At 32.2% G+C, this 25,014-nt stretch overlaps 3 protein-coding genes across 11 annotated transcripts; all 3 read left to right on the forward strand.

The window, feature by feature from the left end:
- Positions 1-1,246: 1,246 nt before the first annotated feature.
- LOC137807699 (RHOMBOID-like protein 12, mitochondrial) lies at positions 1,247-11,476 on the forward strand. Its single transcript, XM_068608457.1, has 8 exons — positions 1,247-1,700; positions 2,624-2,744; positions 4,010-4,129; positions 6,609-6,719; positions 7,300-7,338; positions 7,924-8,028; positions 8,133-8,174; positions 11,140-11,476. Exons 1-8 carry the CDS (start codon positions 1,342-1,344, stop codon positions 11,227-11,229), a joined length of 987 nt encoding a protein of 328 aa, XP_068464558.1. The 5' UTR covers positions 1,247-1,341; the 3' UTR covers positions 11,230-11,476.
- Positions 11,477-13,088: 1,612 nt separating this feature from the next.
- Positions 13,089-13,794, forward strand: LOC137807700 (translation initiation factor IF-1, chloroplastic). Its single transcript, XM_068608458.1, has one exon. It carries the CDS (start codon positions 13,266-13,268, stop codon positions 13,683-13,685), a length of 420 nt encoding a protein of 139 aa, XP_068464559.1. The 5' UTR covers positions 13,089-13,265; the 3' UTR covers positions 13,686-13,794.
- A 2,565-nt stretch (positions 13,795-16,359) lies between these two features.
- Positions 16,360-23,315, forward strand: LOC137807701 (acyl-CoA-binding domain-containing protein 5). 9 transcript variants are annotated; one of them, XR_011080576.1, is made up of 13 exons: positions 16,360-16,885; positions 17,170-17,319; positions 17,570-17,737; positions 18,120-18,272; positions 18,417-18,569; positions 18,978-19,142; positions 19,252-19,422; positions 20,298-20,481; positions 20,576-20,786; positions 21,508-21,772; positions 21,904-22,049; positions 22,149-22,200; positions 22,905-23,129. XR_011080576.1 is itself a non-coding variant. In XM_068608459.1 (11 exons), the coding sequence occupies exons 1-11, from the start codon at positions 16,696-16,698 to the stop codon at positions 22,964-22,966; spliced, it is 1,872 nt and encodes a 623-aa protein (XP_068464560.1). In that variant the 5' UTR covers positions 16,360-16,695; the 3' UTR covers positions 22,967-23,315. The 9 variants fall into 9 exon arrangements, 3 of the variants coding, with proteins under 3 accessions (XP_068464560.1, XP_068464561.1, XP_068464562.1); XR_011080574.1 differs by lacking the exon at positions 22,149-22,200 and having other exon boundaries at positions 22,905-23,315; XR_011080575.1 differs by lacking the exon at positions 22,149-22,200 and having other exon boundaries at positions 22,911-23,315.
- The last annotated feature ends 1,699 nt before the right edge of the window (positions 23,316-25,014 follow it).

A 25,014-nucleotide genomic window follows, 5' to 3' on the forward strand; every position in this document is an offset into this window, starting at 1 on the left:
ACATATGTCATTTTTATATTCAACAATTTTGTCTATATTGTTTATATATCGTTTTGTAATTCCTAGATATAGTCTTATATATAATAGTTTTTTTCTTCAAATTACAATTAAGACTTTTTGTTTAAATCATACATGTGATTATACTCACTTTTATAAATATATATATATATATATATATATATATTTATTTATTTATTTATTTATTTGTATGAACAAGCAAATGCAAGTAATTTGGTTACATAGCTAAAATATGATAGTATTTATTATCATATGAAAATTTGTGTTAAAAATCATATACTATAGTATTTGTATCCTTCACTGATATATTTCTTTTAGTTGTTGTCTAATATTTTTTTCTCCATTTTGTTTATTTTAAAAATCATTAAATTCATAAAAAATATATTTAAAAAAGAATAAAATAAATCATCATGTAAGAAAACAAAATCATTCTCAAAATAAAAAAACATTATATAAAAATTAAAAATAACTTTGTACCATCAAAATAAATAACATCATATAAAATAAAAATAGCAAACAATATCACAAACAAAAATGAAAAACAATACAAAGAATATTAAAAAAAATAATCGATCCAATATAATAAGTATTAATATATTTTATTTTTAGTACAACAAATAATCAATATAATAAATATTAACATATTTTATTTTTAATACAATAAAAAATATTACTTATTTTTAATACAATAAAAAATATTACATATTTTTTTAATTCCATTACTTTTGGTTTAAACTTAATTAATAATTAAGATAATTAAACAAGTGTTTGGTCTTTAAGCAATTAATTATCATACATGTTTGTAAAAGAGGAAAATTAATGTTAATATATAATCAACCTACAATTATCCATCAAGATTAATTGCAAGTTGATTTTTTTAATAAACAAATAAATACATATAATAATTATTACAAATTAAATATGTGTTTAATTAAATTATTTATTAATTGAGTTCAAATAAAATTAACGAAATTAAAATTTAATTCTAAAAATGTGACTTTTTTATTGTATTAAAACACAAAATATACAAATACTTGTTATGCTTAAACAGAGTATTTATTTTAGAAAGAATAGAATAATGCATCAAGTCCCATTTAAAAAATAATTAAAAGGTATATTCTATAAATAAAAATGAAAAAGTTAAAAAAAGAAAAGTCATACAAAAGCATTGCTTCCATTACAAAAATTAAAAACTATATATTGTAAAAGAAAATTTGCAACTTATTTCTATAAATAAATTTATAAATTTTTAAGCCTTTTTCCTTTAATGCCTGTTACACTGCATACACATATAATGGTTGTGAAGACGTAACAGTTTTGAAAATGCAGAGTTTAGTTCGCAAAGTGGTGGAACACCACTACCATCGTCAACCCAAATCTCACAGTATCTTCCACACCTTCTCCTCTGTTCTCAAACCTTCCGAACCCCAACTGCATCAACGCAACCACATTCCCTCTTCCTTCCTCACTCACCACCCTCCTCACATTCACTCATGCCGCTCCTTTACCACCAAACTCTCCGCCTTTCTCTCCCAACCAACGATCTCACGCCGCTTCGCCTTCAGCTCTCTCCTCGGAGTCCGCGCTAGAAGCATCTCACTAGATCACAGGCAAATCCTTCGTTATTTTCGTCGACACAACTTCAATTTCAACTACAATCATGGATTCTCCCAGCGTTCCTGGTAATTTTCCCTAACGTTATGCATCGAATTATCTCTTCGTATTTCCTTGTTCCAATGCCGCCTGGGTTTAATTAGGGTTTTTCTTGTCGGTTTTTTTCTTTTTCTTTTCTGAGACAAAGTATATATTCCTTGCCTGATTGTAGCGCGAGGTTGAATGCTCATTTAGGTCACCCTACTGAGTTATTCTTTGGATAACTAGATGGTAAAATGATGAATTGAGCATCTCACTCTAGTTAAAATTAACTCTTATACTTGAGCTTCTAAAAGTTAAGTTCAACCATCTTTCTAAGTGGTTGGTTAACAAGTTACTTGACTTTGACGTGAAGAAACCAAATTATGAAGAAATTTTATCATTGGAGAGATTCTACATGACATAATCTTAACTTAAAGGAAAGTATCTTATCAGTTTCTTTGACTAAAAGTTTTTTACATAAGAAACTGTTCTTTCCGAAACTAAACAATTCCCAAGCAGAATAAATTTGAAATATAATTAAGTGAAGATAAAAAATATATAAAATTATGAGTTTCTTAAAGTTTTTTGAAATCTCTTACTCCTGGAGCAAGACTAATTATGAATTTCTTAAACTTAATGTGGTACTATAAGAACCCCAAAAAGTACTGCCGACCACAAACATTGGTTTAAAAAAAAATCTTGTAAGAAATCTCTATTCGAGATACACCGTTGAATTTAGCCGATGCAATAAACTTAATTCATTTTACCATTTTATTGTTTTCTTCTCTATAAGTACTTGGTGCCCAAAACTGCTTAATTTTTTAAATTTGATTTCTTTTCGAGAACATGACATTTTTAGCATATAATTTAGAAAGGTCAGAGTTTCTAAACTTTAGTACACTTGTTTAATCTGTTTTCAATTTTACATATAATATGGTAATTTCAGTAATATATTTGAACCTGTTTGCAGGAGATCATGGCTCCGTGGGCTAACATCTGATGGCGTGGTTTTGGGCTTGATTATAGCTAATGTTGCTATTTTTTTATTGTGGAGGATAGCAAATGAAAAGTTTATGATACAAAATTTTACCGTGAGTTTCTTGATTTAGAAATTTTATAGAATTTGATTTTGCCACACTGGTAGAAATTATTTCCAGACATTTGCTTTGTCTCACATGTGTTGTGGGTCAATCAATTGTTTCTTTGTCAACCTTCATCATAAGACGGTGTTATAGTGGAATAATATATTACCAATGTCTTTGAAGTTACATCAATGCAATTTTTCTTATCAAGGATAGACAGGGAAAATCCTAGATTTTTGAAGCTTTAATTACCGTGACATCCTCATTTTGAAGTCGAAGTTTATCTTTTAGAGATATTGTGGGATGCTTGAAGCAAATTCATACCTGATGCATATAGATTAGTATGTGTAAAGATTGATTCAATAAAATCTTAGATCGTCTAACTGCACAACACCGTCTAGTAGAAGATATGCAACTTCTAGCATATTTTGTGGATACATCTAGTCTCTTAGCTTTACTGAGAGTAGTACTGTTTGGAGAAGCTGCCTAAATTGACATTTCAATTTAGTAGGAGGAAGCACATTTCACGTGTCTTCTCTTGTTAGTTTACACGTTTCACAAAAGCTAGTTATGGTTATGTTAAATAAATAGGAACCTATATCATTAGTTTTTGTTACTGAGAGTTGTTGTTCAACTGTATTAATGGAAAATTGTGAGAGTTGAACTAGAGTTCACTGAAGAGAAACTTAGAGTTGTAATCTCTGGTCATAGTGGATTCTGTCATTGATGTATTGTACATTGAAATTCGTTAACACTCTAATTGAACCATGCTATTTTTGTGTATGGTTCTTTCTTGTTCTTCCTTAGTTTACCTTCTATTGTTTGCATGGTAGACGCTTCGGCTGTGAGTTTGGTTTGAGCTATTCCACAACAATATGACTTTTGTTAGCACATGTGAAAATATCTCACCATATCTTAGATTATTAGTTTCCTTATTTCCTTATTTCCTTTTTGATTATATATACTATAAATAAATGTTAGTGTAGTAGGTTTTACAATATAAATCACACTAGTATATTCATATGTTGTAATATGTCTAAATTAATATCAACAAGTGTTTCATTCTCATCTATCTTTCTCCATCTCTCGATACCTAAACCTTGGATAATTTCAAATGATATAATCAACCATCAAAGGTTTAAAATTGTTGGTGTTGCACTTTACCCGTTGTTGAATGATGGAATTGAGAAATGTGTTGTTTCAACGTTCAATATTATTATCTATGTGGACTTAACACCATCCAGACTTCTCATTCAATTACTTGTTGTGAATAGATCTCTTTGGACAGTATTAAGAGTGGACGTTTGCACACTTTGATTACCAATGCATTTAGTCACGTAGATACCTGGCATCTAGTTTCCAATATGATTGGACTCTACTTCTTTGGAATGAATGTAAGTTGCCATTTTTGTATCATATTATCATTACTTTTCACTAGTTTTTGTCTTCATTTAATGCTCCTTTTTTATTTTATTTTTTTCTTACTAATAGGTGTACCTCTCCCTTTTAATTGCCACCATGTGTTTGGAGTTAAATTTCTACTATATGTTAGAACTAGGAGTTAAGACCTTTAGATCAATAGTATCTGAAGCCATGATTTAAAAAAAAGGATATTATTCTCATTAACATACACGTTAAATTTATTTAGTTTTTATTGTCAGAAGTACTTTAATATATAGGCCTATGTCCATTTTTATTTATATAATGTACATTTATATACTAGTGGAAACAATAGTGCAATAATGTCTTTGCCCACATAATATAGAAATAGAAAAACAATTATTTGTAAAAGTAGTTACCAAAACAATAAAGGTAAATTGTACATCAAAATGTGTATATCGAAAGTAGTTACGAGAATTGGTATCCTCTTTATGTATTAGCATAGATAACAGGTTCCTTTGTTGTTCTTAAGACACATAAGGGTTCCATCATATGACTTTCTATCATTCATTCCTACATCATATCTTGAGCCTTGTCAAATCTGTGCACTTTCGGTAGACCAATTGCTCATCGATGTCATCTTTTTTTTTCAAATATCGTGTTTCTTTCCAATTTCTAGCATGCTCTCATTGTAGAGCCTTCTTTTTCTTCCATTTTCGCTGCCACTATTTGTCATCACCAACTTTTTAACCAATGACCCCACCATTAGAGTTGCCCTTCCCAAGCGATTGCACTGCCAAAATTGGTGCCATCGGAGATGCCACATAGCCTCACACTCGCTTAGAAGCAAGCACTCATAATAGGGATCTAGCATCATTTCGACCAATCTCACTAGCGCTGGACTCATCTTGATGTTCTCTCCAATGTGGTCTCGACTTCATGATTGAATCTCGTTTTACTTTTCTCCTCTCTTTTGGAGACATTTCTTTCTTCTCTCTCATGATGTTGTTTTCTTTCTCTTCCATGTGCTCATGGCTTCTTCTATGGTGCCAGGGCTGAATCCTCCATCTTTACTAACTATGTCCATGTCTGATTCTCTATTGACAAGTTAAGTGGCACTAATTATGACACTTGAGTCTGTGGTGGTATCAAGTTCTGACTTAAGGACAAGATTATGTTTGCATTACCTAGACAACAACCTCCATTGATTAAAAAAAAAATCACCCTTGTTGGTCAAAAGTTGATGTCCAAATCTATAGTGTTCTTGTCGACTATCCATCCTTCCTTTAAGTAAATGTGGCCATAATACATGTGTTGGGGGTTTAAGAATAAGCTCAATTGTTGTGCACCAATGATACTCAATGTCTTTATAGTGTTTGCCAAAATCTCGAGAATCATTGCCCTAGACACCTAGATAGCCCCATGGTCGAATACTTCGACAAACTTCATGGTCTTTCACATGACTTCAATGAACTATTTTCGTCCGATACTACTTTTGCCCATAAACTTTATGGTGATGGAGTTGTATGGGCTTCTTGATGAGTATTCTTCAGTTTGTGATCAGATTTTGGGGTCTCCGATTGATCGCACATTGAAATATGTTTGGTCAACCATGTTGTGTATTTTGCAAGTTATCACTTGACATACCTTCTTTTGTCCCCCTTGGTGATTCTTGCATAGGTATCTCACTGTGATGACTATAGTTGCTCTTGCAAACTAGGTAAAGGTTATCTCATATGTATTGTCACAAACTCGGTCACACCATTGACCAATGTTATGCCTTACTTGGTGGTCGCCATCCTCAATTAGTTGTTAATGCTACCCAAGTTGTCTGCCCCTATTCCTTCTGATTTTAGTGTCACTCTCTCTTATAGTTCTAGACCTCCGACTCTCTTCCATGACTTCCTCAAACGATATGAGAAATGTCATGCTTCCAATTCTGAAACAATTACTCAAATAAAGATGACTCTCATTTGCGATAACCAAGACGTTCTTAATATTGCCTCAAATTCAGTATTCCCCGGGAGAACCAAATATATTGAAATAGATTGTCACTTTATTCACGAAAAGATTGTACTTGGAGACATTGCTACTTAGTTTGTTAACTCCAATTATTAGTATCACCAAATTCCTATGGAGTCCTAGAATTGATTGTATTTGTAACAAGTTTGGTGCATATGCTAGCTTGAGGGGAGTGTTAGATGTACTTTACCATATGGCCTAGGCTCATCTTTATGTAATACAATGTACATTTTATATATAATCGACTCCTTTGTGGTGCTTGAGACACATAAGGGTTCCATTATGTAGCTCTATCAATTATTCCTACAAGTATTCTTATAGCATCTAGCTTGGCTAGTTGGCTTGTTAAAAAAATCAGTTTAATTTAGATACCATCACTTGGTTGATAAACTTTTTACCTGCTTTTCTTCAATAAATACTTTGTTTTGAGCATCTATTACTCTTTAACTATTCTCATTGGGTTTTGGGCAGGTTGGAAGAAATTTTGGACCGGAATTTCTGCTGAAGTTGTACCTTGCAGGGGCAGTTGTTGGCTCTGTTTTTTACTTAATGCATCAAACCTATAAAGCGCAAACATCAAAGGTCCCCATGATTAGAATTTGAATGCAATGCCTTGAGCAATTCTATAATTCTTTCTTTCATTTTTTCTGAGCAAAGAAAATTAACAAAAAGCTGATTTCTGCCTACATCATAAACTAGAAAAAAATATTAGTTAATGTCACTTCTTCAAATCACAACCTTTTCAGATTTAATTTATATATTTTACTTTCATTTTTCTTTACCTACATGTAAGGTTGTAACTTTCGAAACTCATAAAGTTAAAACTTTTCTTGAAATATTTTGTACACTTGATTTAGAACAAGAATCTATAAATGAATTTTCCAAAAAGATAGACAAGAGGTTGTTTTACTCTAGCATACAATGGTAAATTGATATACATATTTATGCCTAGGTCCAGGTGATTACTGGCTAGCTAAATTTCATCGACATATGAGCAAAAGTGAATACTTATCTCTAGTTGGTTGGAACTTGACAAATTTGGTTGGAATACTTTACAAACATGTAAAAGTTTATGTCCACCCCTCCCACAAACCCAAAAAAGGGTCTCCCGCAACTATTCTTTATTGAATTTCAATGTTTCTCTGCATTCTGTTTGCAACAGGACTGGAGAGCTATGATTGTGTCAAAGGAATTAGCATTGGTAAGCTTTTAGAAACTACTATATAATGGGCTCCTCTTGTTTAAGGATTATAGGATGTGTTCTGTGCTAACAGACAATTTTAGTTTGACATACCAGCTGTGTATTCAGGGAATTATTTTGTACCTTTTACTTATAAAATATGTTGATTTCTTGAAATAATTTCTATTCCGAATCAAATAAAGAGGATATTGCTACATAAATTTAATTTTTCATGGGTGCTAAGCAGGACAGGACAGAAAAGTTCTATCTGGTTACATTCAATGTAGTTAATGATTTCTTTCCATTTTGGGTTCTTCACATTTTTTACTACATTATGGCACTCATCAATATGTGTACACGAGTTCTCATTGCCTACCAGCGTTGATCTACTTTGTGCTGTCCATTGCACTCCATTACCTTCTCCTAGTTGATGGAAATGTCTTTTTTTTAATGTTCTCTTAAATGTTAAATTGTCCCTATCATTATAGCTAGAATATCAAGTTATTTTAGTATAGGCATTTAAAATTACTGTTTTTGTATATAACTTAAGACATTAGTTAAAATCACTGCCTGTAATTAATTGAACTAGAACTTGGCAATCTTTAGGGGGCAAGTGGAGCGGTGAATGCTATTATGCTACTTGATATATTTCTCTTTCCAAAAGCAACCCTTTACCTTGACTTTTTTATACCAGTTCCCGCGATCTTGCTGGTATGTTCTTCTCCACCTTTTATTATGTTAAGCCAAAATTGTGAAGTTTGTGATGCAGATACTCACATATCCTTTTCTCTTCTTATGATTTCTTGTTAATTAAGGGTATCTTTATTATTGGGAAAGATATGCTCAGGATACTAGAGGTATGGTGAACTCCAAGGCTTACTTGTTTACTATTGTTCATAATATTTTCCATCTTGAGTAACTTTGTCGTAGAGATGATCAAATGCTAGAGTTGTAACTAGTTCAATGAGATCAACATAATTTTAGCATATAATCCACTAGGATTTTTTTGGTGCCTTAGTTGTGATGGCTTTGGGTAGTTTATACGAGATCCATGGTTCCAAACTTAGTCACTATTGTACCAAAAAGTACAATGTGCTTCAAGATTTAATAGGTCTTATCGTGTCTATGGTAAGTTATTTATAAATAAGTAACTCTTTTTGTTACAATCTTGATGCCTTAATATGGTTATCAACTTGCTATGTCAATCACAAATAGCCTTATCATACACGTGAAAAAATTTCATAAATTCTATTTGATTGAGATTTAGAAACAATGAAAAAATAGCCTTATTCACAAATAGCCTTGTCATACACGTTATGCTTAACGTGATGGTTCTAAAACTAGGAATTCACAAAACAACTTAATCATTAGTCACATGATGGTCATTGGGTTGATAAAAAACCTAATTCTTAGTTAGGAGTATTTACAATGAGATCCCATGTGATGTACTCTCCTCACTGGTTTTCTTTGAACATGTCCAAACCATTTTAATGAATTTTCTTTCATCGTTTCCTAAGCAGATGCCATGTTAATATCATTTTATAATTTTCCTTTCTTGGGTAATCTCAAGTTTTGAAGAAAATAATTTCTCTATTATTCTGTTTCATTACTTACATCTTATATATATATATATATATACATATATTGATTGGATAAATTTGGAAACAAGCATTGCCTATTCTAGGAAACAAATCCCTGAGATTGTGGGATTGATATGCTAGTAATAAAAACAAGATACAACGAATATACAAAATTAAAAAACAATAAGAATCAAATATGAAACTTTCTAAAATATCTTGACACTTCCCCTCAAGCTGGTGAATAAGTGTTCTCCATTTCCAGCTTGAGTATAATTCTTTTCAAGTTACTATTGTTCAGCCCCTTGGTAAGTATGTCTGCAAGCTGTCCTTGAGTAGACTCATATGGAGTACATGCCACCATCAAGCTTTTATTTGATAAAATGTTTGTCCAATTCAGTATGTTTAGTTCTATCATGTTGCACTAGGTTGTGAGCTATGCTGATTGCAAATTTATTGTCACAATATAACCTCATTGATTCATCCCACTTTATCTTTAAGTCCTCCAATATAATCTTCAGTTAACAGTGCACATATTTCTCGAGTCATTGCCCGAAATTCTACTTCAGCACTAGATCTAACCACCACACTTTGTTTTTTACTCTTCCAAGTTACTAGGTTTCTACCAAGGAAGGTACAATATCCAGTAGTTGAGCTCCTGTCCACAACTGAACTTGCATAATCAACATATATCTCTAAACTAGTACTCTTGTTTCTTTTTAATTAAGTTCCTCTTCCTGGTGTTCCTTTCAAATACTGGACAATTCTAAGAGCAACTTTTAAATTTGCTTCCTTTGGTTGATGCATAAATTGGTTGACTAGACTCACAACAAAAGCAATATTTGGTCTACTGTGAGATAGATAAATAAGTCTTCCTACAAGTCTATGGTACATTTCTTTATCTACAACAACATCATTCTTTGCACTTCCCAACTTTGAATTTGGATCAACAGGTGTACTTGCTAGCTTGCAGACTGTTTTATCGGTTTCTTGTAATAGATCTGTAATGTATTTTTGCTGAGATATGAAGATTCCTTTCTTGAAATGGGCTACTTCAATTCCCAAAAAATATTTCAGAAGTATTGATTTCAAATTCTTTGCAAGACATTGACTCAACCTTTTGTTGCTCCTTTTCAACATTTCCAGTAACAATGATATCTTTCACATAGACCAATAGAACTGTTACTCCCCCTAAATCAGAATGCTTGATAAAATGAATCTGGACACAAAATGAATCTTACAGCAATGAAGGCTGTAAGTAAATCGAACGATTCTTCCAAGGATAAGGAGCTCTGATATTATCTTCAGTTTAGAAGAAAATAATTTCTCTCTTGTTCAGTCTCATTACTTACATCTTTATACATACATTGATTGGATAAATTTGGAAACAAGCACAACCTATACTAGGAAACAAATCCCTGAGATTTTGGGATTGATATGCTAGTAATAAGAACAAGATACAACCAATATACAGATTTAGGAATCAAATCTGAATCTCGACATGCAACCACACATATATTTTAACATTATCCAATTTATATAAAAGCTGATACTTTAAAAACCCATTTCACATAAGTAATCACATGAACTCATGTCACAAGTCATAATTTTGTCTTCTTTCTAATTGTAGTTCATATTAAGTGCATTTCCCCACATTGTGAAGTGTACACAATGGACAGTTACATTAAACATGTAACACAGTCAAGAAAAGTACAATTTTCTCAGTTAATGTTCTTTCTTTCTTTCTTCTCTGTCTAATAAGCAGTTACTACACAAGTGACTACACATAAAGCTTATGTTTCATGTTAACAAAAATGGAAAAGCCAACGATACAGCCAAATTAGGTTCTTACCGAGTGACTGACCGTTGAAGCCATTATCTAAGAAAAGAATTAAAACAGTGGAATGGAATAGTCATATAGGATGCATGCGGTTAGCGAATGCCTAGGTGTGACCTGTTTCAGAAAAAATATGAAAACTATGCAAGTGGAATCATCAAATAGAATGAGTTAAGTTGTGCACCTGCAGTTCCTTTTTCATTAAAGTTTGTATAACATATCAATTTTTTTTAATGAGAATTGATGAAAGAAAACATAAACCAAAAAATGAATAGTTGAATCATGTGATTGTAATTGATGGTCTGCACGGCAAGCTTTCTCTTCTGCATGATACCTGCATATCATTTGAACTACACTTCCCGTCATTCATTCTGTGGCAGAATACTATTGTTGATTGTCAAATTGCAGGGAGACAGTCAAATATCAGGATCTGTTCATTTGGGGGGAGCTGTTGTTGCAGCCGTGGCTTGGGCAGGTGTTCGGAAAGGAAGATTCTAAATCCCTTTTCCAAACTTGGAAAACTGTGTCTATCCTGTTCAATGGTTTTCCTTTCAGGTTTAACAGCCGCGCATACAAAATTTTACTGTTTTTCTCCAGGTTTTAATGATATATTGTTAATGTTAAACACTTTAGTCTTCCAAAATGAAAAAGAGAATATTATACCCTTTCTCATCCAAAGAAATATGTTAGCCCCCTCAATACTTTCGCCTACATTAGGCATTTGAATTTACATTCTTGAACCAAACTAGTTTTTTGGGGTTATTTTTTTCTTATCATTCACGTAGTTTTTTCTCTTTTAAATAATATTCCTTATTTTTAATTTCAATTTGATTTAAAACTAAATTTTGATATTTTTTCCAGTTTACATTAGCTAAATCATTATCTTAACTAATATTAATTATAAACCAATTAATTTTGATATTATATTATTAACAAAAGTGCCAAATAATTTGATTTTCAATTTTAATTTTATTTGTTCTCCTTAAACATACTTAATTTAATATTGTAAAACATTTTTTATTCATTATTAAACAATAATTTTTTTATTGATTGCAGTATTTTATAAATTTTAGTTAAAAAAATCGAAATTATCAAAGGTGACCCAAAATTGTCAATGAGTTGTTTTTTTTTTTTAATTATTGCTAGGATAAAATTTTATGCAGCAACAAAATGCTTCTGAAGGTTTTGCCTGCAACAAACCAGGGATAGTCATTAGGTTGAAAAGTTTACTCCAGAGTTTATAGTGCCAAATTGGTCTATTAACTTATGAGTTAGTTTTAAGTCCAACCAATATGATTGAAGATAGGAAAATTAAATGATTGAAGGAGAAGGAAATTAGTTTAGTAAAAATTATCTAGGGTGCTAAATCTTATGATACCATTTGAAAGTTCTAAGAAAGGATGTTTGAGGACCACCTACTAAGTGAAATATGTAAGGATTGCATTTTTTTGGAGGTATTTTATTTGCATATGGGCAATTTGATAATTATAAATTAAATTATATTTTTATCTTATTATCTAAACATATATTCTTACCATCATATGAAACTACTTTTTTTTCCTATTCATCTCTATCTTAATTATGAAAAAGTTATTTCTTTCATATTTTACCAGTAAAATTATATATGCCTTGTCCATTCTCTCTCTCATGGTAATACAAAATACAGAAAACAATTATTAAAATAAAGAAGTATTACTAAAACTTAAAAAAAAAACTCTATAAAAACAGTTATAAAAATAAATTATTTTTTATCTTTCCTTATGGGTAATTTCTCTCATAGATACTAAAATTAATAATAAATACACTTACAGAACATAAAAAGTAAAATAGTAAGGAATTCTATATACAAGTTACAAAAATAATCCCATTGTTAATAATATAGATATAGATATAGATATAGATATTATATATCCAGTTCTTATAATATTTTTTTAAATAATTTACGCATATAATTATTATATTAAATAGAAATGAATTATTTTATTAAAATTAAGAAAATTTATTATATTTATTGATTCCTATAAAATCATACTAAAAGATATATAAAAATAACCATTGAGTATTTTTTTTTTTTTTATCTTTATACATATACTTAGTCTTCTTAACCTGATACTTAAAACTAACCTAACCTTATGTTATAGATTAAATCATTTATCATAAATTATGATAAAATCCAAGTATAATATAACTATGTATTAATTTTTTAGTTACAACTTATACATTTTAATTATATATAATAAACATTTTTCTTCTTCAGTCCATTAGTCTAAAATAATATTCTATCCAAAATACTTGTGTGAAAAGAAAATTAAGAAATCAATGTAATAAAAAAACAATAATCTTTTTCCATATATTAATGTTCTTGGCCAAGCCTAAACCTTATCCCACCAAAACCCCCATTTTCCTCAGCACCAAGCAAATATCTTCATCTGCGAACTTCAAATTCACTCGCAACTTCTTCATTCTTCTCCTTCTTCACTCTTCAATCTTCGCTCTTCACCTGTACCAATCACACCCACTCTCAGAGCTTCGACATGTTCACTTCGTCAACTCCCACTTCACTCCGCACCCCAATCCTTCACCACGCTCTTCCCTCCTCATCCTTCCGAACCAACTTCTCCCCTCTCACCCTCCCACCCTTCCACCGCACCCTCTCCTTCCTCCCCCCTCCACCGCTCATCCCGGCGGTGCCCACCCTCCCGACCGCTGTGAAGGCGGACAAGTCCGGCGAGCAGAAGTGGGTCCACGAGGGCCTTATCATGGAGTCCCTCCCCAACGGCATGTTCCGCGTGCGCCTCGACAACGAGGACCTCATTCTCGGCTACATCTCCGGAAAAATCCGAAAAAACTACGTTCGGATCCTCCCGGGCGACAGGGTCAAGGTCGAGGTCAGCCGCTACGACTCCTCCAAAGGACGCATCGTTTATAGGCTCCGCTCCAGCACCTCCTCTTAACACCCACAACCTGTTTGTTAAATTCACCAACACAACGCATGCATAGTCGTTGCTGTATAAAAAGTTGCAAACATGAAAGTAATGATAATGCTTCTTTGATTTGCTGCAATCAATTTCGTTTTAATTTCTTCTTTTGAATCACTTTTGTCTTATTGGTTGTTGTTAGAGTGGGCAGTATTTTTTATTCCCAATCCTCGAAAACACTGTCATTGCGATAAGATGTTGCGGTTCCAGACCGGTGCTTTTTTACCTCCAGTGATGTGTTTGTGATGAAATTGGGTTTCTTTTGCATAAACTGAAGCTTCTGTTCTAGTGTTTGAGATTGTGAAGGTTAATCAATTTAGTCTATGTAATGGTTTTAGTTTATGACTTGCCAAGGGTCATTCATTGTTGCAATAAGATTTTCTGATAGGTGGGAAGATGCAAAACTTTTAGTTTGTTTAGCTACTTTTAGTTGTGTTCTCTGATTATGCTCAACTTCAATTCAAATATTTATTAGGTGAATTAGTGAGAAGAGAAATTTAAGAGGTAAAAGTTTATTAATCTTTCAAATTCAGAGCTTGCCAAGACAACTACTAACCTTATGCATACTGATATTACCCAAACTGCACTTAGATACAAGCAAAGTGAACATAAAAGAATCCTCATCGAGTGCATAGTTCAGAGCCTCCCTCTCAATCATCTGCTTGTTTTTCGTTTCAAAATTTAAAGACGAGAATTAGAGAAAGGGTGAGTTTGATAAGAATATGCAGCAGATAAATGTTCATATAAAAGGTGCTGATTTTGTTGGTTCATGAAAATTGGTTCTGCAGGTTTATCTTCCTGTAGAGTTGAAGTGAAGCTCAAGTCAAAATGAGTAAGTACCTATACAAAACACACTTCACTTCTGTAGCACAAATTGCTATGTACTCAAGAATGATAATAACCTTTTATTCCAACACTTCAAACCTTAAAAATTTAAAATTAATCATGCTATGAACCTCACGTTTCTATATCTTTCACTGCTCCTGAGAAGCAAAATAGTCTTTTAATGTTAACAACTCCTGTGGTGAAAATCCACCAGAAAGTTAACAACTCACTTTGGAAGACAACCTCATTAGGGGCGAGTGACTTTTGTGGTTGTCATTCATGTCTAACTATATTTTAAAATTTAGTTTATATATTTTTTTAAATAAAATGTTAGATATAATTTAATATAAGAGATATTAATTGAATTTCTGTTTAAAAGTGATTTTAAATAAAATATAATTAGTTAATTTAAAATTAATTTGTTTCAAAAATATTCTTTTGTAATTATTATATTTCATAATACATATTTTAGAGGAAAAAAATTAAATTAATATAGTTTTAAAATTATTCAAACTCTTTTGGGTGCATGTAGGTTTTTTTTCTACATAAATTATTTAAAATTTGATTACATTATTGAAAATTTCATTTCTCATTGTATATTTATCGATGAATTTAGTTTTAATAGAATAAATTCTCTTTAGTTATATTAATTAAATAAAAAATCTCAAATCATGTATATTATGAGAAAAAACACGGAGAATCATGAATCACAGATTATTACATGTAATATTTTTTTTTTTTTAAGTTTTACAAAACTTGTTATTTTGTCCCCATTTTATTAATTTTTATTATATATCCCACTTAGTTAAATATTTAGTGAGTTAGTAAAAATGTGTGAAAAGTGAAAGTTATGAAGGTAAAATGCGTGAAAATTTTTGAATGGTAAAAATAGTGACATATTATAATTTAGAGAAAAATATGTTCCACTAATCCTAATTAATATATATCACATTCAAATTTTTATTTAATTTAAAAAAAATAATGTGGTAATAAACATTCAAAATTTTAAATAGATGAGATATGGAAAATATACAAGAAAAGAATAACAAAATGTCCACTCTACTAAATAATATAAATTTGCATAAAAATATATATTACTAACGTTACTTTGTAATTATAATTAGAAAAACGACTTAACCTAATATAAGAAAATAGACAGAAGGAAAAATCTTCAATTACATAATAAGTGGACATAAATGATTGCTCATGGATACAACACAGAAAGAAAAAGAATAAAAAAGTTGAAATATATTTTTTAAATAATAATAATACGCTTCCACAGCAAGAATAAGAATGAAGAGTCATCATCCTTAATGTAATTTCAAATTATTATAAAAATTAATAAAGTTATTATATATAATTATTTTTAATTAAATAATAATTCATGTATTGTCTTACTTTATTTTTTAGATTTGGCCAAATAAAAAATAAATGAATTAACTAAAATGTGTATAACTTTTGAAATAACAATTATAAAAAACTAACAAATTTATAATAATAAAGCACATATATTTTTGTATTGATAATACAAAAAATATTTGATAAAAAAGGTAAAACTATAAACAATCTCAAAATCTATCATAATAATAATTATTATTATTATTAAGCTTATCAAAGCTTATATTGTTAAATTATTATCAAATCAAATATAAATATTCAATTCTTATCTATGATTCTTAACATGAGGAGAATGTCTAGGATCTCACACAGTTTAACCCTTTGGATTTTCTTAAACAAACTTTATTTTATAAACCTAAACTGAAACCTACATTCTAGAATTTTCTATTTACTGATTATTATTATTAATTTACTTGCCATGTTTCAAAGAGGAAATTCATCAAACGAGCGAAAATAGTCCACGTGTTACACAAATACCTATCTATCCCTCTTCAGATTCACTCCATCTCTCAGGTTAATTTTTTTTACTGGGCTCGGCTTTATCGGCTTAAAAACCAGTTTCATTCTGATTCCTTTGATTTGACACTTTTTTTTTCAAATTTTTCCCCATTCGCATGTATGTCGTCTTCCTCTGTTTTGATTTCACCCTCGCCCCTTTTCTTCTTCGCATATTGTTGAATTAAAAAAATCGGAAAAATCTCGTTTTTAAAATTATATTTTATTGGGGTGGTGAGAAAAAATTGATTCCTTTGTACCGTCGAAAATGAGGTGGGAAAAGGTTGAGGTGAAGGCGATAGGCACAGAGGGTGGTGAAGGTGGGAATGAGGTGTATGGGCCAGGGAAGAGGTGGGGTCACACCTGCAACGCCGTCAAAGGTGGCAGACTTGTCTATGTCTTCGGTGGATACGGCAAAGATAACTGTCAGACCAACCAAGTTCATGTCTTTGACACTGGTAACTGCCTCCACTCTTTTATTTAATTATTTTTCTTCATGCCCTGATGTCACGATGAGTTTCTGGTTGGAAAATGCTATTTGGTTTTCATTTGATAGGTTATGTGCAGCTGAAAAATGGATACTTGTTTCGTATTCGATGTTTGTATAGAGTGTATTATTTTATGTTACACTTTTCAGTTTTTTATGCCTTTGTTGTTGTTCTAGGGCTCTCTCTGGCCGGCAAGATAATGTGAAAATCGTATTGTATTGTTTATTTTCTGATTCCCCATTTGTGATTTGCAGTGAAGCAGACTTGGAGCCAACCTACTCTAAAAGGCTCCCCACCTACCCCTAGGGACAGCCACACTTGCACAGCCATTGGTGATAATCTGTTTGTGTTTGGGGGTACAGATGGGATGAATCCTCTCAAGGATTTGCACATATTAGACACTTGTGAGTCTTCTTTCTCATATCTAAATTATTCACCCTTTTTTGCATCCAAAAGCCATAATGTATGTTCTTTAGCTCAAGTTGAATCAATGGTCTATGTGCAAGCCGGGACAGATGTGGTCCCGGACCTTTGATGGACACTGATATTGAAATCTACTGCTTAAGTTAAGATCTGAGAATGCTATGCAGTTATGTCTAATTGATTGTTATTTATCTATTTACTATTTGACTCACTGATGTTAAATCATGTTAGCGTTGCATACATGGGTTTCTCCCACCATAAGAGGAGAAGGGCCACCAGCACGTGAGGGTCATAGTGCAGCAGTTGTTGGAAAACGCCTATTCATATTTGGTGGTTGTGGAAAATCTTCAGATAGTAATAATGAGGTCTACTACAACGACCTTTACATATTAAATACAGGTGATTTTCTCATATCATAATGCCCGTTATGGGATAAGTTAGTTCCCTGCATGATTTATTCCCTTGATATTTAAATGAGACCTCATATCGGTGATGGTGGCAAAATTGATAGTGTTTCCAAGTTTGTTGATTATTTTTGAGAGAACATATCTGAACTTGGCATAATCATATATTTTATGGCTTGCTTGTAGAGGCTTATTATGATTTCAGTTGTGAATTATGAGACGGCACTTGTTTGATTACTCATGGAGACATAGGGGTGTCAAAGCATTTTAGTTCTTTTCTCATTTATTTTGCTTTCACATTTGCATTTGTATTGAAAATTTGACTGTTACTTTTGATTAATGATTGCATATAAGTTATGCTGATAATTCCTTTGTAGAGACATTTGTCTGGAAGTGTGCTACAACATCAGGCTCTCCACCGTCTCCTCGTGATAGCCACTCTTGTTCATCTTGGAAAAATAAAATTATTGTAATAGGAGGTGAAGATGGACATGATTATTATTTGTCTGATGTCCATATCCTTGATACTGGTATCGATCTGTTCCATCTTTTTCTCTTAATTTTACTGAATTGTAATATCTGTATTACAAATATAAAATGTACAATAGTAGTGCAAAATAAAGGATCTTTATTCAGAATATCATGATGTTCTTTGAAATGTCTGTAATTATTAGATACTTTAATCTGGAGGGAGCTGAGTGCATCAGGCCAATTGTTGCCTCCTCGAGCTGGTCATTCGACTGTTTCTTTTGGCAAGAACTTGTTCGTTTTTGGGGGATTTACAGATGCCCAAAATCTCTATAATGACCTTTATATGCTTGATATTGGTATGTTCTTTATAGCTTATACGAATATTTTTTCACTTTTGAGTTTTTGTCTGTGTTGTACTGTGGTTTAACTGTTTAATTAAAATAGAACCTTACTGTGAAGGCCATTGCTGTGGCTTTTATAACTTTTACTTTTTAAGTTGAGAATTTAGTCCTTGTGGAGCAGCACCGCACGTGACAGGTTGTTTGCAAACTTATTTCTGCACATTTCATTGGTGCCAAATGCTTTTGACATTTCTTCAGAAGATATTCAATCATTTAGATGATGAGAGTTCACGTTGGTCATTTTAGCTTATAAATTAATGTAGGGTCTTGCTCCAACTTTCCCAAAATTACTGTTTCAGTGACTATTGTTATGTATATGGTAATTGATTCCTCATATAATCTTTCATTTCTTACTAACTGTAGACACTGGTGTTTGGACAAATGTTACATCTGCAACCAATGGTCCTTCTGCTAGATTTTCTGTGGCTGGTGACTGTTTAGACCCTTTCAAGGGGGGTGTTCTTGTATTCATAGGTGGTTGTAATAAAAGTCTTGAAGCCCTGGATGATATGTATTACCTATATACAGGTTCAGCAAAGTGACATTTATTTGCTATTATTAAATTTTATAACATAACCTTTGGTTCTGGTATTTCTCTAGTATCTCTTATCAATTATGATATATATCTGCCTTTTAGGGATTGCTCGGGAAAGTGAACAGAGACCAGAGAAGTTATCTTTAAGGAAGCAATTGAAACTGAAGTGCCAAGAACAAAATCCCAATCCTGGCCAAAATCAAGTTCTAGTAAGATATGGTGTGGGTTCTGATATGGGCCAGATCATGTCAGTGTTGAATTATAGCCAGCCAAGTATGAATTTGTTGTCTTTATACATAAAGTTTGTGATTCATTGATAGTAAAGTTTAATTTTTCTCTTAGATTCCATCTGGTAGAGAGAAAAGAAAATGAGTGGATGGAAATGAAATAAAGTGAATGCAAATATGCTAGAATTAAAGTGAAAATTAAAGGTGTTTGATAAAGTGGTGAAAGTGAAAAACAAGGAAAAAGATAGGAAGATGAATGAAAATTGGTGGAAATAAATGGGAAATGTATCAGTGCATTCCACTATATTTCCGTTCAACCAAACAAGCAACATTTTTTCACTCTTTCCACCTATTTCCATTCTACCAAAGTGGGTAATAAAACCCTATGGTTTTAAACTATGATATATGGATAGATAGATCCATATTGTACCTTTATAAAATGCTGATATGTATATTAGATGGTTGGTTGCCTTTGCCTGACTATGATACATTATACTTGTTTTATTTTGTACATATTATCATACCCATTTTTGTAAATTTTTAAAAATTTATCATGGTATGTTGGATTCAAAAAGTTTTTCAAGGTTCTGTTGGGGCTCACTTTTAAAGATTTGTGTAGTTTGGCTAATTAAGTTTAAGGCAGCAAGAATTGGTGTTCCTTGTTGTACTCTCCGTGAGATTCAATTAGTCAAGTTTGTGTTTGTGAAGATATAGTGCTTGCAACGACTATGTATTAATCTTAGATATGGATTGTAGTTATGGAAGTTGGCGAGTCAGTGATTTATAAAATAATGATTCTCTAATAGTTTTGGATTTCCATTATTTATGAGCCAGGAGCACAAACAAAATTAAAATGATAAATGACTATTTACATTTTAGTGCCACTTATGGACTGATAAATATCCACTATCATAAATGCAGGTAGGCTAAATATCCCAGTAAATCAATCCCTACCTCCTGGAAAGAAAATGTTTGAAGCCAAGGTCACTGAGAACATCTCAGAAGGATATACTATTGAAACTGTTATTGATGGAAAGCCTCTTCGTGGAATACTGTTTTTAAACAAGCCAAACACTCTGTACTCAGCTGCTCAGACTACCAGTAGGTATGTCTTCCTGAGTCCTTCCCCCAACATGTTACTAAATTAAGTTTCTTTTTTATATAAGTTTGTTTCAACTTATGCTTAAATCACAAAGCAGGAAAAGGACTCTTGGTGAAATTGATGGTGTTGTCTCGAATGGTACACACTCTAACCAATTAAAGACTCCTAAATTACCTAAGCAAAATCAAATGGAAAACCAAGAAGCATTTTGTGGAGATAGTTCAGAATCTCATGAACACCGCACTGAACCCATTCCAGTGGTAATGTCAAGTAACCCAATGACTGCCGATGCCTCTGATACCCATAAGGTTAAGTTTTTTTCTCTATTTCTGTTTAGAATTATAGAGAAAGGCATGAGTAATGATTTCTTTATCTTTTCTCTAATTACACCTGTTAGATTGCTCAATCGAACTACTCTCAGAAAAAAACTGACTGAGTGATTCTGTTGAGCTTTGTTACTGAAAGGAAGTTGATCTTAACATTCGTATTATCTTGTTTTTTTTTTGTCTTAAAATTTGCTAGAACTGCTGCAACCTAGAGTATATACTGCATGAAATACTGATTTTCAAATTTTTATTCTCTTAAGGATATTGTATGTATGTTTCTTGCAAATGTTGCTTTAGTGAAGATGCATTTCTGTGACTTCGTGTTGAGTTTTTTCTTTCTGATTTTTGAGGATCCATGTGAACTGTAGCTGATGCAATTCATTTGATATATTTCTGGGACATCTGTACAATTATAATGTTTTCCCTTACTTGCCAATTTGCCATGGGTTAAATCCAATTTTATATATAGTATAACTTTCCAGTGATAAGACATTGTCAGTTTCTAAGTGATAGTTCGTTTGCTTGGATTTAATTGTGTACATGTTTGAAAGATCATCCCATCTTGTGTTGGGAAATGAGAATATGAATCTCATCAGATTATTCGATGTTAGGCGAATAACTTTGTATCCATGGGAGCGTTGGGGTGGTTTTTTTTTTTAAGTTTTTTTATATATAGTTATATCTATCCATGACTGTCCTGCAGGTTTCTGCCAACCCAGAACCAGAAGCTGCTGCTTTGAATCAGAACGATGAAAAACATGAAACACCCATATCCTTGAGTGGAAACTTGAAAAAAGCAAATGACGTGACAAGTTCCAAAGATGAGGTGCAAACAAATGATCAAACAAATGTGCTAATTTCCAACTTCGAAGTTACAAGACATGATACAAAATTTGATGCTCCAAATTACAACACTGAATTTCAGAAACCTGCTGCATCTGAGAGTGCTTTCTGCCTGTCAAATCAAGGTATGAAGTCGTTGGTCCACTTAGTCTTTTTCATATGTTTTCATCAAATCACTTTGTTTTGGGGGGTTCAATCATAAAGCTACAATTCCAAAAATTTAAACTGTTAGATCTAACATACCATCTCATGCTAGATGCCTATTTGGGCCCAATTGTATTGGACGGATGGGAGGACAAGGATTGAACACTAGATTGCATAGTCAAAGGCTTTAAACTCTAGTACCAACTCATGAATCAACTATCACTAAATCTTTTGTTACGTGAAGGCATATTTTCAGAGGTGAGACCCTGAAGATCTGTTTGTTTTAACAGATTTACTTTGGCAAAGAAGGGTGTGAATTTGTGCTCATGGTGAGCATTTGGAACTGGTGATTTGCAGTGATTTCCTAAGAAAGTTTAGTGGGCTCCACGGTGTAAATCATCTTATTATGGTGAGAAATGAGAAGAAACTGCATTGACTTGTGGAGAAGTGTGGAGGATGCGACACATTTTTTAAGAGTTATTTGTATACATAATCGATTATGGGATGACAGGCCATCATAATCGACTGAGTGTTTTTTTCTAACAATAATAATTATTTTCTAAAATAATATTATAAATAATAAATGAAATTATTAATAACAGATAAAATCATCTTTCCATTCATTTTCACTTTCTTTCAATTCAGCCTAACAATCTTCCTTTTCACTCTAATTCTCTTTCTTTCTTTCCACTCCCTCACTTCCCATGACCCTTTTGCATAAGGAGATATTATTTTGATGGTGGATGCATTACTCTTTTTTTTCACATGTGTTTTTGTATTGCCGAGAACCTGGAAAGCTGGATTAAGTTTTCCATTGTTGTACGGAACATGCCCATTTCCCTGAAAAAAAAAATGCTCTTTTCTGTATACTAGATGTTGATCGTGCATTTAAGGTATGTGTTATATTGATATGCAACACAGTGTTATTTTTTTGGAGTTAAGATTTCAAAATAATTAATGTTAAAAGGGGGTATTATGTCAAGAAGGGAAGTGTTATTTAAGAATATGGTATAAAAGAATAGATTTCTGTTACAGAGCATTTTCTATTTTATTTTGATGTTATTTATTTTTTCTTGTCAATGTTTTTGCACCCTAATTTTTCATGAATGGTAGGTGCAGCCGCGGATTCCACAACTCCAACAAGAGAATGCAGCGAAGCAGCAAAATTAATTTGAACACAGAAGATAATGGCTGGTGATAACTTTGTCTGCTAGGCATTTGTACATTCCTCTTCTCAAGGTGACCATAGAGGTCAATATAACTGACTGGTGATATAGGCTAACATGTTCCACTGGTGGGATATACAATTATATGCTCACTGACACCCTTTGGTCTGAATTTTTAATTGAACAAAACCTTTATTACTTTTAGGTTTAGGTAGTGATAGAAGCAGTTCTATTTTACTGAGTTATCTATTTACGTTCATGCCTGTCTTCATTTATTGCATGGAAAGAAAATTTTGTTTTATTGGTGCCTGGGCATCAATATTATTTCCAAATGCAGATTTACCTATTAAATTGCAAAGCTCAAGAGTTACTATGTTGTTCTTTTTTCATCTTGTAGGACTCTTGTTTTGTCATGTATTTTTCTGAAGTTGAATTCAGGCATTCGTGTTTCTGTGAGGTGTAATAACGTTAAGGTTAGCACTGTTATCTGTCGGCGTTAATCTGGCGCCCTGTCTTTGAGCACCAAGTTTACTGCACTGAAGCATAAAGAATCCGTATTCCAATTTATCTGTTGTTTTGACAGGATTTGAGTTCATTTCTTCTTTAGCCATATGACTACTTGAAAAGTTCATTTATCGTATATTTTTTTCATGAAAAGCATAAAGCAAAGTATGGGCAATGGCACCTTTCAGAAGTTTAAGCTTCTTGATTATATGGTGATAGAAGCTCAACTTTATGTGCGGTTGCCTTTTGCATTCCAACACTTTTTATTTTGGTTTTCTCATCACTGTTGCTGTCATCTTTATGCGGGTAGTTGCAATGACAACTGAGCAGTTCATTAAACCAACCAATCACCATTCTCCTTAAAAAAATGTTCATGAACATTTCTCTACTTCATTTCTATTCTCAATTCCTCTCTTCCTATAATATTTTATACAATTTATCATGCCTATTTTTTTATTTCACTTTCAAGGTGTCTATTGTAATTGGAGTGTTTGGCTCATAGCGTCTACCATTCAAATTTCTATTTAAATATGCTTGCAAGAATTTCAAAGTACTAGCCAGTGTTTATACTCATTATTTCGCAAACATGCCTTTCCGTGGTCTACAAACTTGATATGTTTTCATTCTTCAAGCAGCAACATGACAGTTACAATACAAGTATGTTTCATTCCCAACTGGTAAATAAAAATCACCAGAAATCCAAGTTAGAAGTGATACCGGACAGGCTCTTTTGGCGTCTTCTAATCCAATTCATTAAATAAAAAACATAGTATTAGTCGGTGATTTTCTGTCTAATTTGCACACCTGACAGTTCAATAACCATATTGGGGTTCATCTAAACTTTATTGACTAGCCTCTTTGGAGGTTTACTTAATCATCTAACGTTTGTCACTAAATATTTCATTGAAAGGCAGTGCCAAATTATGTTAACGGTATCGTTTTATTATTGTTGTGTAGTGATTTATACGAGGAATTATCTTTTTCAGTATTAATTGCTTGTGGAGAATATAAAATGCCAGATACAGAGGAAGAGAAGGGTCACAAAACAAAAGACTGCCACGGGGTACCATGTTGTCTTTTATTGCCCCACTGTCAATCCGTAACGTCGTTGTGTATCTTCTACACAATCCCAAACAGTGTGACAAATCGAGCTGAATATAAAATTTCCATTAAAACAAGCTTGACATTCTCCTTTCACTGGGAGAAGTACCTATTTACTGCATCTAATAGGAGTCTAAGTTTCTAAGTTGTGTTGCAAATTATAATAAAGGCTAAATATTTGATCTGGCTAGACAACTAAAACAGACCAAGTCTAATTATATTTTGCACACTTGCTCCTGTATATATTGCAGAGAGGATTCATGTAACACAAATTATATTTAATCTTCACAAGCCAAATTATTCTGACTCACTGCATAATTCTTGTCGTAGGAAAAAAAACTAGACCCAAAAGGAAAATATCCAAAATTTTGTTTTACTTGACACCCTTGTGAGAGGAAGAGAAAATAATGTTGGATTTCCCTCGTGATAAGGCAAGCATGGGTATTGGATTG

This window comes from Phaseolus vulgaris, chromosome 3 (genome assembly GCF_000499845.2).
Source record: "Phaseolus vulgaris cultivar G19833 chromosome 3, P. vulgaris v2.0, whole genome shotgun sequence".
Taxonomy (NCBI): domain Eukaryota; kingdom Viridiplantae; phylum Streptophyta; class Magnoliopsida; order Fabales; family Fabaceae; genus Phaseolus; species Phaseolus vulgaris.